Source organism: Hemicordylus capensis, chromosome 1 (genome assembly GCF_027244095.1).
Source record: "Hemicordylus capensis ecotype Gifberg chromosome 1, rHemCap1.1.pri, whole genome shotgun sequence".
NCBI lineage: Eukaryota > Metazoa > Chordata > Lepidosauria > Squamata > Cordylidae > Hemicordylus > Hemicordylus capensis.
In genome coordinates this window covers 353,398,695-353,415,675 of record NC_069657.1, presented here as the reverse complement: position 1 = coordinate 353,415,675, position 16,981 = coordinate 353,398,695, and the positions used below count along the sequence as shown (strand labels likewise).

Genomic DNA, 16,981 nt, shown 5'->3' with positions numbered 1-16,981 from the left:
GATAGTTACTGTCAGTTATGCTATAGAGTTCAAGACCCTGCCAGTTTTCATGGGAGTCAGATACTCATGCAACACCATCTCTGATGGAAGAAGTGAATGACTTGTTGGGAAAGGGGGCTTTTGCCCCTGTGTGGTGGATGAGATGACGGGGCAGTTCCTATTCACGTTACTTTCAGATCCCCAAATGGTGAGGAGGCATTTGTCCCATTATGAACTTGCATCAACTAAACATAAAATGATGTTTGTCCATGTGAAAAAGTTCCGAATGATGATGTTGCAAGACATAATTTCACTGTTACTCCAGGAATTAGTGGCTTGCAACATTGGACCTCAAGGTTGTTTATTTTCACATTGGGATCAGAGAAGATCACAGAAAATTCCTGAGGTTTACCATGGGCGATTCAGTATATCAGTACAAAGTATTTGGACTATCAACAGTACCAAGGGTCTTCACAAAATGCATGGCTGTTATAGTGGCAGATCTATGTAAGAGAGGAATCACAATCTTTCTGTATCTGGATGATTGGTTCTTGGCAGCAAGAGACACAAGAGTTGTGTTCTCAAATGTCTTATGTATTGAATCTTTTCCACAATCTGGGGATTCAAGTAAATTGGAAAAAGTCTCACCTAAAACCAGTAAAAACCTTAAATTACATCAGGGTTTTGAATACAACACAAAAAGAACATACTTATCAGTAGAGCGATTCCAATTAATCAAGGAACTTATCCAGGAGTTATCTGTCCATCTGGTCCAGCGGGTTCATCTAATCCAGCGTTTTCTGGGCTTAATAGCTTCCTGCAATTCAATAGTGCATTACGCACATCTGAAAATGAGAATGCTACACCTATGATTCCTATCTGTCTTGTGTCCCAACATGGACAGTCAGCATCTACATCTTGCCATCCCTTTTCCTGTACTGAAGTCTTTGAATTGTGGACAAAATCAGCCAGTCTTCAGGAGGGGGTCTCCTTTCAAGCTCTAATACTGTTGAGCTGGGTTACCACGCATGCTTCCCTATCTGGTTGGGGAGCTCATTGCAAAGAAGATCAAGTACAAGGGGTATGGTCTCAGCAGCAGTCACTGCTACAACATCAGTTTCTTAGAGATCCTGGCTGTGTGTTTGCAAATGAAGGCCGCCTTACCTCTCCTGAAAGGTCATTTGGTTCAACTACAACTAGACAACACTACCTCCATTGCATATATCAACAGGCAAGGGAGCACCATCTCCAGGTCACTGTGTGCCCTAAGTCTACAGTGGCACTGGTCCATTCTCAACCAGATTCGCCCAAAAACAATCCATATAAAGGGCACAGATAATGTGCTGGTGGACAGCCTAAGCAGGTCATTCATGAATCAACACCACCACAAATGGTAAGTCCACTCAAAATACTTGACACCCATATTCAACGCCTGGGGCCATCCTGTAATAGACCTTTTTGCTATCTCTCAGAACACCAAATGCAGGAAATTCTGTTCCCGATTGGGACATGACCCAGAATCCCTAGGGGATGCATTCTAGATGGACTGGAACTCAGGCCTCGTGTACATGTTTCCTCCACAACCTCTGCTAGGACAAGTAGTAATGAAGTTAATTACCAGCCATGTGCCTTGCATATTGATAACGCCTTGGTTGCTCTGCCAGTCTTGGTTTCCATTGGTATGCAGATAGCACAGGTACCAGAGACTGCCTCAACACCCAGATCTCCTGTCTCAGGTCAAAGGTCAAGTGTTGCATCCAGACATAGGCATGCTGAGGCTCACAGCTTAGTGAATAGGCTTCTAGACAATATGTTACTGAATCAGCATAAACCATCCATGAGTCTCAACTACACTTGTAAATGGAAGCGATTTACTGCATACACAAATTTGGCTGGGTTTATACCTCTGCAGGCCATCAGGGAGGTACTCCTGTATCGTACATCCCTGAAAACAGACGATTTGGTGAATGTATCATTCAAGCTATTTCAGCCATGCATCCTGGATGGGATGGCAAATCTATATTTGCGCCCTGATAGTAAAAGTTTCCTCAAAGGTTTAACTAATTTGTACCTGCCTACTTGACAACCAATAGCTTGATGGAGCTTATCCTTAGTCCTATCTGCTTTGACTACAAGGCCCTTTGAGCCTATGATTACAGCCCCGCTCCAACTGGTTACTTTCAAAACTGTGTTTCTTATAGCCATTACCACTGCCTGCAGGGTAAGCGAATGAACGGCTTTGTGTGTAGATGCACTGTTTATGAGATTATACCCTGATAAGGTACTGATGCATATGGACCATACATTCCTACCAAAAATAGTATCAGACTTTCACTTAAATCAAGATATTGGGCTTCCAACGTTCTTCAGCAATCCTGCCAGTCCTCTGGAGAAGTCAGTGCATGTACTTGATGTGCATAGATCCCTGCTGTATTACCTGGATCACACCAAGTCATTCCAGCTGATTAAAACTTATGTTCATTTCCTACAAGGGAAATCTAAAGAGCAATGTGTCTTTAGGCAGCACCTGTCACATTGGCTTGTAGAGCTAATCCTGATGGCATATAAATGGAAGGTAGACCCACCAAGAACAATCAGAGCACACTCTACTCATGCTTATGCCACATCTGCAGCTCACTTACCTGGCATAAAATTCCAAGTCATTTGCACGGCTTTGCCTTTTATAAAACCCTATTGCACTGACCTCTGCTTTGCAACGGAAGAAGGCTTTGGGAGAAGTGTGTTTAAAAAGAAGGGTGTTAGAATAACTACTGCATCCTCCTCTTAAGGGAGCTAGCTAAACACGCATACTTATGGATGGTCAACAGATCATGATCCAGATAAACCGGTTGCTTACCTGTAACTGATGATTTGGGAGTGATCCGTTCACATCCATAAGACCCTCCTAATCCACCCTCCTGCAGTAGTTAGAAGGTATATACAAATACTACTAAGGAGAACTACACTTCTCAAAAAATATTGTGGATGATCGTCATCTTTGGCAGTCCAGGAACTGGGAAAATGGTGCTCTGACCACCTTATGTAATGAACATGAGCACATGAGGCAGAATGCGGGCACCAAGAAGAGCTAAAGTATTGCACCTGTGAGGTCCTGTATAGGTGTAGTACCCGTAGTTATGGATGTCAGCGGATCACTCCCAGATCATCAGTTACAGGTAAGCAGCCTGTTTTTCTTACAAGTTCCTTCTGCTTTGATCAATTCACTAATGATAGAGATAGCACTTATGATATATGTACAGTTTATTACTGTTAGATTAATATTTGCCTTGAGCTGGCTTAAACATAGCACAGTCGCAAAATAACATACTGCATTTTAAAGTTTTTCAAATCCAATATGTCTCTGCTGTCATAGCAATGTCAGTACCATCATAAACTCATGGTTGTGCTTCCATACTAAGCATTTGACATTCTGTTTCTACAGGTCTTGAATTGGGCTGTGTCTGTGTCTGAACAAACTGTATTCAGTTTTTCACAATTCTGTGTAGTGTGTTCTGCTTTTCCATATGAAGAGCTAAACTTGATCCCATTAAGTTTTTCATGAGCACTTTTGATTACCAGTGCCACTACTCTCACCATGTAGAGGGACCATAGTTCTATGGGGTTAAATCTCAAGCATCTCTTGGTAGGACCGAGAAGGACATAGGAAACAACATAGGAACATAGGAAACTGCCATATACTGAGTCAGACCATTGGTCTGTCTAGCTCAGTATTGTCTTCACAGACTGGCAGCGGCTTCTCCAAGGTTGCAGGCAGGAATCTCTCTCAGCCCTATCTTGGAGAAGCCAGAGAGGGAACTTGAAACCTTCTGCTCTTCCCAGAGTGGCTTCATCCCCTGAGGGATATATCTTGCAGTGCTCACACATCAAGTCTCCCATTCAGATGCAACCAGGGCAGACCCTGCTTAGCTATGGGGACAAGTCATGCTTGCTACCACAAGACCAGCTCTCCTCTCCACAGACCAGCTCTCCTCTCCACCAGGTCTCTTCTTGACCTCCAGAAGAACTGCTGCCAATCAGTGTAGACAATGCTGAGCTAGGTGACTCATCCATCTAAGGCAGCTTCATATGTCCTCTAGTGACTAGCTTTGTTTTGAAGGCATTTTTTAATTTTTTTAAAAAAATCAAGCATAGATAGTAATTTAGGATTAAATAACTGAATAAAAAACTTCCTTGTTGACTTTCTGTGTGAATTATGTTGGAAAATGGTGTATTAGTAGTAGCAGTAGCAGTACTAGAACTTCAGGACAGGATGTATCTTTTAAAAGCAACATATGTTAGCTAGTAAATATTGGCCATCTCAGAAATAACAAATGTCATCACTTTCTGAAAGTGATAAAATGAGGTCAAGATGGAATCGGATTATATAAATGAACTTACATCTTTTGATATCTGGGTGCTGATAAGCTTGTACCACAAAAGCAAATGGCATTATTTAACATGATTAAATATTGGAATTAGTTATCCATACTGGGTAACTATATAAATTGATTTATACTCAAGATTTATGAAAAGGTCTAATATGCCCAGCCATTTTTGATAGTGATGGTGGTATCCAGTATTTAAACTGTACCTGTGTTTTTTTTAAGATTGTTGAAATTATTCTGAATGCAGTGGTGTTCATTAGATAATACATTGTGTGCTGCATAGTTTACTCTTGTAAAAGTTCCTTTTTTATTATTATTAGGAGTCCACGTCTCCAGTTGTTTCACCACAGCAATCCCCACCAACCTCTCCACATACCTGGAGGAAGCACAGCCGCCATCCCAGTGGAGGGAATAATGAACGATCTCTTGCTGGACCGGGGCCTTTTTGGGCTCCCTTTAGTGAAGCACAGCCAGGTATAAACTAATGTCTTATATTATGCTCCAAAAGTTGCCTGAAGTTGTAGACTGTAAAAGAGAGAGAACCATGTAGGCCAGTGACGTCCAGTGGGTGTAGTAGGCTTCTTCCTCTAGAGAGGTATGAGCTTACATTGGGGAAGTTCTGGTACACCTCTAGGCCCTTCCAAGTTTGGCTTGAATGGACCTTGAATAATGACTCTGGCATCTTCTTTTTCTCACACTTAATGCAAGTAGAAGAAAAGGAAGTTGCCATTATCATTGTTCAGGTCCACTCTTTAAATGGCCTGGGGACTGTTGGGAAACATTCTGTTTTACTGAAGGCTGTTCATTTCCATAGGATTTCTTCCTGGGGAACCTCGTATCTCTGGCCCAGCCCTATTCCTTGGACCTGTCTGTCAAGGACTTTTGTCTCTTATGAAGCTGAACAGCCAATTTGCTTTTTGTTCATGTGTGCACTTGAAGCCCAGGCTAGTGAAGCTTCAGGTTAAAGCTCTAAAACAGGACTACACAACTTTGGTGCTCCAGCTGTGGGACTACAAATCACATCATCCCTGACAGCTGATCACTGTGGCTGGGGATGATGGAAGTAGTAGACTAACAGTTAAGGGTCAGATTTGTGCGGTTCTAAATAGAGCTTCACAACTGTAAAAGGAAGTCCTTGAATTTGTCTCAGGATAATACTTGTAAGTTGATAGCTAACCATACATTTCAATCACTTTAAAGCATCCTTTATGAACAAAATCTGGTTTTGAGAGTGACGAGATAAGAGAATGGGAGATGAATGATGTTAAAATGGGGCTAAACATTTACAAAGCATTGTTTAGAGAAACAAAACCCTTTTGTAGTTAAATATGTTGCCTGTATAGTGATTTAGGAAATTGCAGAAATATTTATTTTATTAATCACATTTCTATGCTGTCTGACATGTGCATCCCTAGGTGATGTACATGTTAAATAAAACAAGTATAAAAACAGGATAAAATGATTTATTTATTTAATGTATATACTGCATGTCTCTGAGGCTCTAGACCAGGGCTGCTCAATTTTGGCCCTCCTGCAGATGTTGGCCTACAACTCCCATAATCCCTGACCATTGGCCACTGTGGCTGGGGATTATGGGAGTTGTAGTGCAAAAACAGATGGGGTCCAAAGGTGAGCAGTCCTGCTATAGGTGGTTAACAGTAAATACAATAGAAACACAATAAAACAAACTATAAAACGAATTAAAACAATTTAAAACATTCAAAGATTACTGAAAACCGTGCTAAAAATGTGTCTTAAGGGTTCTTTTAAAGGCTCTTTTGAGTAAAACAATTATGATATAAAACAATTAAAATTAATTAAAACCTGAGAAAACAAGTGTGTGTTAAGCCAGAGATGGAGAAACTCTGATTTTAACAGGGAGTCCATTCCAGAGCCTCGGGGTGGCCACAGAAAAGGGCCAGTCCCAAGTAGCTACCAAACGAGCCAGTAGTGCTCATAACCAGAGCTCCCCCACATACACAAATGATGTTAATAGGAGGGTGTTCATAACAAAGTAGGTGGTCTCTTATATATGCTAGGCCCAGACTGTTAAGGGCTTCATGGGTAATAACCAGCACTTGGTATTTCATTCAGAAACATACCAGCAGCCAGTGCAGTTCTTTTAAGATTAGTGTTATATGGTCTCTTTGGGGTAGCCCGGAGACCAGTCTGGCTGGCACATGCTGCACAAACTGTAGTTTCCGGCCAAGTACAAAGGCAGTCCCACATAGAGTGCATTACAGTAGTCAAGCCTGGAGGTTATCAGCTTATGTACCACTGTTTTAAAGTCACTTTCCTCCAGAAATGAGTAGCTGACGTATCAGCTGAAGCTGAGAAAAAGCACCCATGGCTGTTGCCTCAAACTGAGAGACCAGAGAGAGCTTTGGGTCCAGATGTACTCCCAAGCTGTGTACCTGATCTTTCCGGTGGAGTGTAACCCAAATCAGAACAGGCAGATCTAAGCAATCTCTCAAGTTCTGACTCCCTCAAAGTCTTATTTGGATTCATCTTCAGTTTATCGCTCATCCAGCCCATGACCACCTCCAGGCAGGCATTTAGGGATGTTATGCCATTACCTCATGAAGTTGATATGGAGAAATAGATTTGGATGTAATCAGCATATTGATAACAGCTTGCACCAAATTGCCTGATGATCTCTCCCAACAGTTTTATGTAAATGTTAAAAAGCACTGGAGACAGTATGAAGCCTTATGGAACTTGCTACACTAACTCCCGATTTGCCGAGCAACAGTCTCCAAGCAACACCATCTAGAATCTGCCAGAAATATAGGAATGGAAGCATTCTAAAACAGTGCCACCCAATCCCAACTCTCTCAGGCAACCGAGAAGGATACCATGGTCAATGGTATCGAAAGCCGTCGAGAGATCCAAAAGGATCAACCGTCTCACACTCTCTGTCAATACCCAAATGCAGATCATCCATCCATCAGTCTGACCAAAGCAATCTCACCCCCATAGCCTGCTCAAAAGCCAGTTTGAAATGTATCTAGATAATCGGTTACCTTCAAGACTGCCTGGAGCTGAGGCCACCACCCTCTCCATTACCTTGTCAAACCATGGAAGATTGGAGACAGGTCTATAATTGGCTAACTCTGATGGATCCAGTGTAGGTATCTCCAAGTAAGGTCTAATAATAGCCTCCTTAAGGCAAGGGGACACTCTGCCCTCCCTCAGAGGAGCATTTATAATATGTACCAGATACTCTGTGATGGTACAGTTGGCAGATGAAATGAGTCAAGTTGGGCAAGGGTCAAGAGAACAGGTAGTAGGACATAGGACATATAGTCTAAAGATGCTTGTCCGCATCCTCAGGAGTCACAAACTGAAAGTGATCCAGTCTGATCCCATAAGAGCAGTTGCTGGACACCTCCCTATTAGACTCTGCAATAAATGTGAGATCCAGTTCAGCCCGAATACAAGATATATTATCTGCAAAAATCATTAAAAATGTCACAGCGGTTGATGGAAGGCTCCAAATTTGAGTTCAAGGGAGAGGGGGGCACATACTAGCTCGCTTGCAACCCTAGGCAACTTCGCTGGATGTGAACTTGCAGAAGCAGAAAATAACCACTTCTTTGCCATTTGTGTTGCCAGAGCATAGATCTTCAAATGTGCTCTGTGTTGTAATCTATCGGATATGCATTGAGTCTTTCTCCACTTGTGCTCTAGTCGTCTAGCTTGCTGCTTCAGCTCCTGTAATTATTCTGCATACCACGCTGCTAATTTTGAAGCAGGTCGGAGACGACACCTAGGAGCTATTGTGTTAACTGCTTTAGTGAGTTTGTTGTTCGATGTTTTCACCAGAGCACTGACAGAATCATCGGCAGAGCCAATTCTAAATCCTTCCAAGGCTTCTTGGAATCCTATTGGATCCAACAACCTTCTTGGGTAGGCCAGCCTAATAGGTCCTTCACCCCTTTAGAGGGGTTGTGGCTGCAAATCCTACCTTAACCATATGGTGGTCCGTCCATGACAATGAGGACATAACATGAGTCCTCAGCCATGGAACATGACCTAAAAGACAAAACAGAGCATGTGACCAGCATCATGTGTTGGACCCGAGACTGCTTGGGACAAGCTGATAGTTGTCATGGCTGCTATGAACTCCTGATCTGTTCCAGACAACCCAGTCGCAAAGTGAACTTTGAAGTTTATTTGAAGCTCAAATCCAAGGTAATGTTGGATTTAATTCTGAGTGGTGCCCTAGACCTGCTTGAAGTGGAGCACTGCCAAGGAAGTCCAACACAGATACATTGGACTTCAGAAGAAGAAACTGGTAAAAAGGAAGCTGAAAGCCAAAGTTAGGAGAGTCTAATCACTCCAGAACACAATCAAAACCACAAAAATAGAAGCTCAGTTGGAATGTATACCAAGAAGGAGGAATGACTACCAAGTTCAGGAGGATGCTAGCATGGCTGAAAGTAGAGTCAAGGAAGCAATAAAAGGGAAGAAGTCTTCCTTCAGAAAATGGGAGTCCTGCCCAAATGAACAGAAAACAACATAAACACTGGCAAAGGAATGCAAGGAGTCAATAAGGGATGCAAAAAGAGTTTGAGGAGCATATAGCTAGAAGTGTCAAGGGGAACAATAAAAACCTCTTTAAACATAACAGAAGCAGAAAACCTGCCAGGGTGATGCAGGCATGAAGTGGATTTTAAGGAGGATAAGGAGACTGCAAAGAGGCTGAATGAGGTCTTTGCATTTGTCTTCATGGTGGAGGATACTGACTATATATCCACTCCAGAACTGAGCTTCTCGGGCTTGGCGACTGATGAGAGAGGATGTTCTAAACTGTCTTGAAAAACTAAAACTGAACAAATCACCAGGGCCAGATGGCATCCATCTAAGAGTTCTGAAGGAACTCAAATGTGAAATTGCTGATCTCCTAGCAAAAATATAACTTGTCCCCACAATCGTGATCTGTACCAGAGGCCTGGAAAGTAGCTAATGTAACTGATTTTCAAACAGGGATCCAGAAAATTACAGGCTGGTTAGCTTAACTTCTGTCCAAGGTAAATTGATGGAAAGCATACTTAAGGACAAATAGTTACGCATATAAAAGCAAGGCCCTGCTGAAGGAGAACCAGCATACCTTCTACACGGGCATATCTTGCCTCATGAACCTTCTGGAGTTCATTTAGAATGTCAACAGGCATGTGGGTAAATGTGATCTGGTTGATATAATATACTAGGGCTTCCAAAAAGCTTTTGACAAGGTTCCCCACCAAAGGCTCTTGAGAGAAATATAGCAGTCCTGGGATAAGGGGACAGGTTAATGTGTGGATTGGTAACTGGTTGGGGTAAGCAGAGAAGTAAGGCCAAATTTGCAGATAATACCAAACTATTTAGGGTATGAAATCCACAACAGATTGTGAGGAGCTCCAAAAGGATCTCTCCAAACTGGGTAAGTGGGCAACAAAATGGCAAATGCGGTTCAGTGTAAGCAAGTGTAAATGATGCAAATTGGATCAAAAAACATCAACTTTACACATACACTGATGAGATCTGAGCTGTCAGTGACTGACCAGGAGAGAGATCTTGGGGTCGTGATAGACAGCATATTGAAAGTGTCGACTCAATGTGCAGCAACTGTGAAAAAGGCAAATTCCATGCTAGGTATCATCAGGAAAGGGATTGGAAATGAAAATGCTAACATTGGAATTCCCTTAGACAAATCTATAGTGCTGCCATATTTGGTGCTTAAGAAGGATGTTGTAGAACTGGAAAAGGTGCAGAAGTGGGCAACCAAGATGATAGGGGCCTGGAGTACCTTCCCTGTGAGGCAAGGCTACAGCATCTGGAGCTTTGTGGTTTGGAAAAGAGGTGACTACAAGAAGACACAAGAGATGTATAAAATTATGCATGGAGTAGAGGGAGTGGACAGAGAAAATTTTCTCCTTCTCACAACACTAGAATTAGGGGTCATCTCATGAAACTGAAGGCCGGGAATTTTAGGACAGACAAAAGGAAGTACTTCACACAGCATGTAATTAATATATTGAATTCTCTGCCTTGGTTTTTTAAAAAAATGTCTTTTTTTCTTATCTCTTATTCTCTTTGGGAAGCAGGGGGGATGGTAGCATGGACAAGGCCAAGGACACTGAAGCCTGAAAAACTGAAAAACTTTTTTGGTTATGTTTCAAACTTCTGAGATTTCATTAGCCATCGTTGACACACTTTCAAATCTATCTTCTAGCCACAAGGGATAGGAGCTTGGTTTAAAAAACAAACAAACCCAAGCTAATCTCTGGAAGCTGAAATTAGCAGCCATATTCTGTGGTTTGTTTGTTTAAATTTATATCCTGCTTTTCTTCCATGAAGCCCAGTACATGATTGTTTGTTCTCACAACAACCCTGTGAGGTAGGTTAGTTATTTTGGATTCATGGCTTACTCATGGCCCTGGTATTGAGGTGTTTGTATTAGGCCAAGCTTGGTGTATACTTTGTTTATGTCATTTTGGGGTTGCTGCTTGAGATTCCGGTTCCCCCGCTCAGTGTCCATCCTTCCCCTTCCAATTATTATTCACTTTGACTCCTGTCTCTTCCAGTTTTTTGCCACCAGATGTGATTCTTGGGAGAGGGTACTTAGGGTTTAAGCCTTGCCTTGCTAGAGAGCTTGTTGAGCAGAAGTATGCATCTGGTCTGGTCTTTGACTTTACTTTCTGTAGGAAATGAAAGCAAATTTTAGCTGTTGTTTTCTTTAATAGAAAAAGAGATCCATGTTTCATTGGTCAGCAACTAGGTTCATTTATATTGTAATTTAAATCTAGTAAATTGATAAGCATTAGATAATTTTCATGATGTCAGTACTAGAAAAGAGATTGACTGTATAAAAAGAAATGTTCATTTTTTTTTCAAGCTTCAATAGAACATTTTCAGTCAGTTCAAAGATCTGACTATCTTGTCTGTTTTAGTGGTATAAATTGCCACATTCCTGGTTCTGCTATAATGTCACATCAGGCTGAAGTGAATAATGAAGTTTGCTGTTAGTTTTGCTAAGAGTACTTGAAGACTTGCACATTTAGTATATGATGTTAACTTGTCCCAGCAACTGAAACATTTCATCCTAACAGAAGTTATTGGTCTTGTGCAACTCTCATTCACTTTAATGGAGCATCCGTGGGTTGAGTTCATAATATTCTCAATGCTAAGTTTCTAAATTTCAGACCTAAATAGGAACAGAGATTGCTGTGAATTGCAAGATGAGCTGGGATTGGCTATATACGTAGCTGGATCAGCCAACTTTGACTTTGATGTCATAAATTGACTGAAGAAAACCTTAAATTGCTAGCACTAACTTTTTCTTTGAGTAATGCAAAATTCTTCTATTATCTTCTAGTCCGTTCTGTTTTAGTTTTAAGGAGTAAAAAACTTTTCACTACCAAATTAGACTCGGTTTTAAAGTAGGATTAACTTTTCTCTGTACTGAAGTATTCAAGTGACATTTTCTAACAGAATAGTAAACTAGCAAGGACTTTAATCTAAAGCTTTATTTCCAAGCCTTAGTATCTGTTAATTCAGCATGATTGGTTGTCTGAAGAAGAAGTGAAATTTTTTGTAAAGTCCGCATGGGAATGTTAAGAGTAAAATTAACAACCCAAATATTTGTGTGTATATTTTGTATATATTTCTATATTTGTGTAAATATTTGTGTATATATGTGTTCATCCTTTTTTGGCAAGTATAAGAGAAGAGTGGTAAAGGCCAGGAGTGGGAAAACCAAGTGGGCCAAGTTTGCCCACCCCTGTACTAGACTGTGCTGCTGTAGCATGCATATGCAGCACAGCACTCAACCTGTTACCTTGGTGTAGTTTTGCCTCTAGTCTACTGAACCAGGGAGCAGGCAGAAGCACAGGACAGAAGACGCAGAGATCCACTGTCTGTGCCATATTATTAAAGATAGTGGCCTGGTTCAGATAACATTGCCAAATCATGGTTGCTCTATCAGCCATGCCTTGGTCTTACCCACTCTTTTTTCACCTTAAGCATTCTGATTGCCTCCTTCGCATTCTGGTTTATGGTAACCTGTATTTCAGCCAGAATTAGTATACTGGAACCCCTAGTCATAATATATGTTCTGCACTCATATAATGCAATATACAGATCTGTGTGCAGGTGCAGAAATACACTTCCTATCTGTACCATGCATTTGAGGTACTTCTACCCAGGTTCACTTCTAAAATGAACATAAGTACAGTCATTCAAACAAAACATGTACAAATATACAGGCATCTCAATGCACATACCCACAGTGTCTGAATACAGCTATAGTTTGCCTCCAAAGCAAACTTGGAAGCCATGGCTTAAACTAAGTTTCTAGTTCTGATTTGGAGGCAGATGGTAACCATACTTTGCCTGATTCAGATATAATGACAATAGATCTCTGAGGTGATCCATGTTCCCTTACAACTAGGTCTTCTGTGCTTGCGCAGTAGTCTCGTGGAGGAATCTCAAGCTCCATGAGGTGGTCTCTGGCATTCTGAGGCACGTGAGAAGCATCTGGCGGGAGAGCACCTTCTTGGTTCCTTCTCATCTGCCGTGCTTATTGCATTGCGAAGGTTCTTCTCCTCTTTTCTCTCTCTCTCTACACCTGTGGGAAGAATGTGTTTACTCTTTGCTCGGCTTGCCTTCGCACCGTTTCTGTGACTATTATTTGGATTTCCCTCTCAATTCTGGTCCGTTATACAATCTATTTGGGTTTTTTTACCCTGGCCCAGCTTAGACTACTCTTGTGCCCTATGGACTAAAAAAAGACGTTCAAGCGCTATAAGTCCTGCAGGAGTATCTTCTTGTCTTCTGACAGGCACGAGTGCTTAATTTGCAGCCGGGGGCGGGGTGGGAGGAATATTAATCCCTGCAAGATCTGCCTCTTGTTCTCTAAACAAACATGAAAGAGCAGAGAACTTGGTCTATGAGCTGCCTTTTACAAAACTGCACTTCGGCCCCCAACCCCGATGCCAAGCCCATCGACCTCATCGTCCCCAACATCAGCTGATCGCCTACGTTCTACATTGACTCCAATATCGAGTACTCAACCCTTGATGCTTTTGAAACACCATGGTGACTCCACTTTTAATCCCTGCTAACTAGGCAAAGAGGCACCTTTTTAACGTGGTGATGCTATTGTATTCAGCAGAGGAAGAGCAACTGGCCCTATCCACCCCCAGCACAGCATCCCTCCAGTGGCCGTTGCTGGTGTCTACCTTATGTTTCTTTTTAGGTTGTGAGCCCTTTGGGGACAGGGATCCAACTTATTTATTTATTATTTCTCTATGTAAACCGCTTTGGAAAACTTTTGTTGAAAAGCGGTATATAAATATTTGTTGTTGTTTTAAAAAGCCGACATCTGTCAACAAGGGCGATCAATACCACCGACACAAGAAGTACAGGCACTTCACTGCTGGACAATCAGAGTCTATGTGCCGTCGTGTGCCATCTTCCTTGTCGATGTCCTTGTCATCGCCGCATACAACATTGCCTCCCATGGCTCATTGTCATGGGACATTTTTACCTTCTTCAACTAGACGTGTTTCTGATTCTTGCTACACTTCATCTATACCAAAGACTGCTATCTCTAGTGGCTTTGTACCATGAGTGGGCTTCGACATCATTAACAGAACCACCTATCAGGAAGACACCATCTATGTCTACCACCTCTAACCCTTCAATGACTGACACCTGTCAATGACTCATCTGTCTCCTTTACCAGCAAAGCCTCCATCGCTAATTGTCAGACAACTCACCTGCTTCTACCCCAGGCCACTCTTCTCATAGGAGTGGCTTGGGTTTGGAAAAGGACCACTCGTGCTCTCCCATGAAGCCTTCCCTAGCTACTTCCATATCTTCTGCGAGGCATATGGAATCCCTGATGAGTTCTACCAGTACAACCCTTTCAGCTTCTACCTTTAAGAGATTTCGCTTGCACGGTCTTGGTTATGATGATGCCGCTTCCCTTCCACTTGTGCTAAAGACCCCTTCGGCTCAACATAATCGCAGGTGCTCCCTTTCTTACCCTTGGAAGGAGAGGTTCCATTACTCTACTTCCATCCAGGCCACCCAACTACTTGAGTTCACTGGGTGCCCTTGACCCTGGTCTCATTCATGGTTTTGAGTGCTACAGAGTTCTTTTTCATTTTGCCTTCCCTGGTCTGTCTTATGATTTTGAGGACTATTGGTGGTGGAAGACGATGAAATTAAGAGGCCTTGTTTCCTAACCACACACACCTGTTGGCAGAGAGGCCTTGACTACATCTGACCCCTTAAACAATCTGTTGTGCCTGCAGCTCTACCTCCGAGTCACCCCTGCTCCGCCCAACACCTACCCAGTATACAGGACAACCTCTCAGTTCCCCACACTATTAGTTTACTCTGATGGGGGAGAGTATAATTCTTCCTCTGATGAGGGAGGACTTGGTTCAGACAGAAAATCTGTCTGACCCATCACCACATGAATACATGGCTGCACCACCTACAGCCTCTCCCGTGGAAGAGACTAATCTTAGTGCAAGTCACTGAGAGGGCAAGAGCTCTAGGTCTAGAATTGCAAATACCTATTCAGGAGATTAAGGACTCAGTTCATGATTTTATGTCCTTGGCCTCTTCCAGTCAACTGGCTTCACTTCCTATGCTTCCTGTATTGGTCAGTGCTCCTAAGATCTCCTGGGATGCTCTTGTTCCTTTACTATTATCTCTTAGGGCCTAGAGTGTCTTTATAGGCTGCAGGAAGAATCCTGCCCTTTCCTTTTTAAGCATTCTCCCCCAACTCGATTATAGTGGACTGCACAATTAGCAAAAGTTGGGAAAGAAACATTCAGCACCTTTTGATAAAGAGGGCAAGAAGCTAGATGTGATGGGTAGAAGATTCTATTCAGCTTCATGACTTGCCTTAAAGATCACTAATTATATGGCCTGCATGACCAAATTTCACCATTTTATCTGGCATGATCTGAAAGTGGATTTGACTGACCTCACTGACAGCTTTTAAGACAAATTCATGGCTACACTCAGTAAATCTGTGAATATCGCATGACATCTGAGCACCGCAAAACATCTCACAGAGACTGAATCCTCTGCAGGCATGCCTTACTCTGGAACCCTTACTTTGGAAATGAATATGAAGAACAAAATAAAAAACTTACCCTTGGATGGTAATGGCCTCTTCTCTTCCCAAATGGACAAAATTGAGACATTGAAGAAGTATTGTTTCACAGCCAAAATACTCACTGCCTCTCTTCAGTCGTCATTTTCTCAGAGATACAGGACCTATAATAAACAAAGGTTCCAGTATAAACAACCGGATTGGAGAGACTTTGGACACTCCTCTAAATTCTACTCCACGAAGCCTTATAATCAGTGTCAACGTCAGCCCTAATGGGCAGAACCTCAGGACAAGCCCAAATAGTTGTTCTGATGCTTCTGCCCTGAAAGTTCCTTTACTCCCCCTTCCATTGCTTAATTGCCCCCTTCCTCTCCTCTTGGCAACAAATAACATCTGATGCCTAGGTGCATGCCAGTGTTTCTTCTAATTTTTTGTCGTGTGTGCAGAATGAATTTTGTTCTGAACAGCAGTATCAAGGCAGCATGCGCGCATGTGCATTATTATGTTCCACTATAGATACTACACACATGCACACACACATGCATATTATAAAAATAAAACAGCAAGTATTGTGAGGTTGGGAAGTTAGAGTGGGGGTGCGTGGGGATATTTCATTATGTGTTAAGATTTCTTAAAATCATGTATTTTTTAAAAAAGAACTAATTCAGCTAATACTCAACTAATATTGAACTAATAAGTAAACATTCAAAAATATATTTTCTTTCAGCCGGGGGTGGGGGGGGAGGAAAATTCTGTATTTCCACAGCACCATACCAGCACCAGCATCCAATACTTCATCTATAAATTTATAAATATATATTTATTAGCGGAATTCCTACCTCAGCCTTTTGGAGTTTGTTTGTTATTTAACATATTTTTATACCACCCAAAACTCTGGGTGGGTTCTTTGAAAGGGTTTGAAAAGGGCTTAAGTCAGTCAAGAAAGGTTCAGAAAGATTCAGCAGCAGCAATGAATGAATTGCTCTGCCACACGGTCCTTCCATTACTAGCCTTCTGCCCAGCTGTTTCCCCCTCAAGTCTCTTGCCCCGCAGTCTCACAAGGTAACCACAAGATTACCTTCAGGTTTTTTAAATCAACCTTTGTGTGTTTGTGTTTTGCCTGCTTACGCTTTCGTCAGCCCCACAACAGCTTGAATTGCCATGCTGGCTCTTCCCGTGCCTCCTGCAACAGGAAGCCTCCGTGACTACAGCAAGCATGCACGTGCCCTGGCTCCTGCCATTAGCAAAGCACAGGCACCTGCCGTTACTTGTAGTAGAGCTCTTGCTGCATCCAGAGTGGGGAAACTGCTCTCCGACTTGCAGGAGGGAGCTGCCGATCTCCCTGATCTTACCATGGCAAGAGCCCCCAGTGGTGGCTGGTGGCAGCGAACAGGCAGCAGTGCGGGGCGGAGAGAAGCAGCTGTGGGGAAGAAGCAGGGAAGCTGCATAACAAAGCATCAAACAATACAGGAACATAGAATAAATTGGAACAAACCTT

General features: G+C 42.3%; 1 protein-coding gene across 7 annotated transcripts in view; it reads left to right on the top strand.

Annotated features, from left to right (window-relative positions):
* REPS1 (RALBP1 associated Eps domain containing 1) overlaps positions 1 to 16,981 on the top strand; it is a 77,956-nt gene that overhangs the window by 20,560 nt on the left and 40,415 nt on the right. For all 7 annotated transcript variants that reach the window (XM_053289470.1, XM_053289443.1, XM_053289436.1 and 4 more), the window contains exon 4: positions 4,685 to 4,838. In XM_053289470.1, coding sequence (XP_053145445.1) covers positions 4,685 to 4,838 — 154 coding nt within the window. The remainder of the gene's footprint in view (positions 1 to 4,684; positions 4,839 to 16,981) is intronic.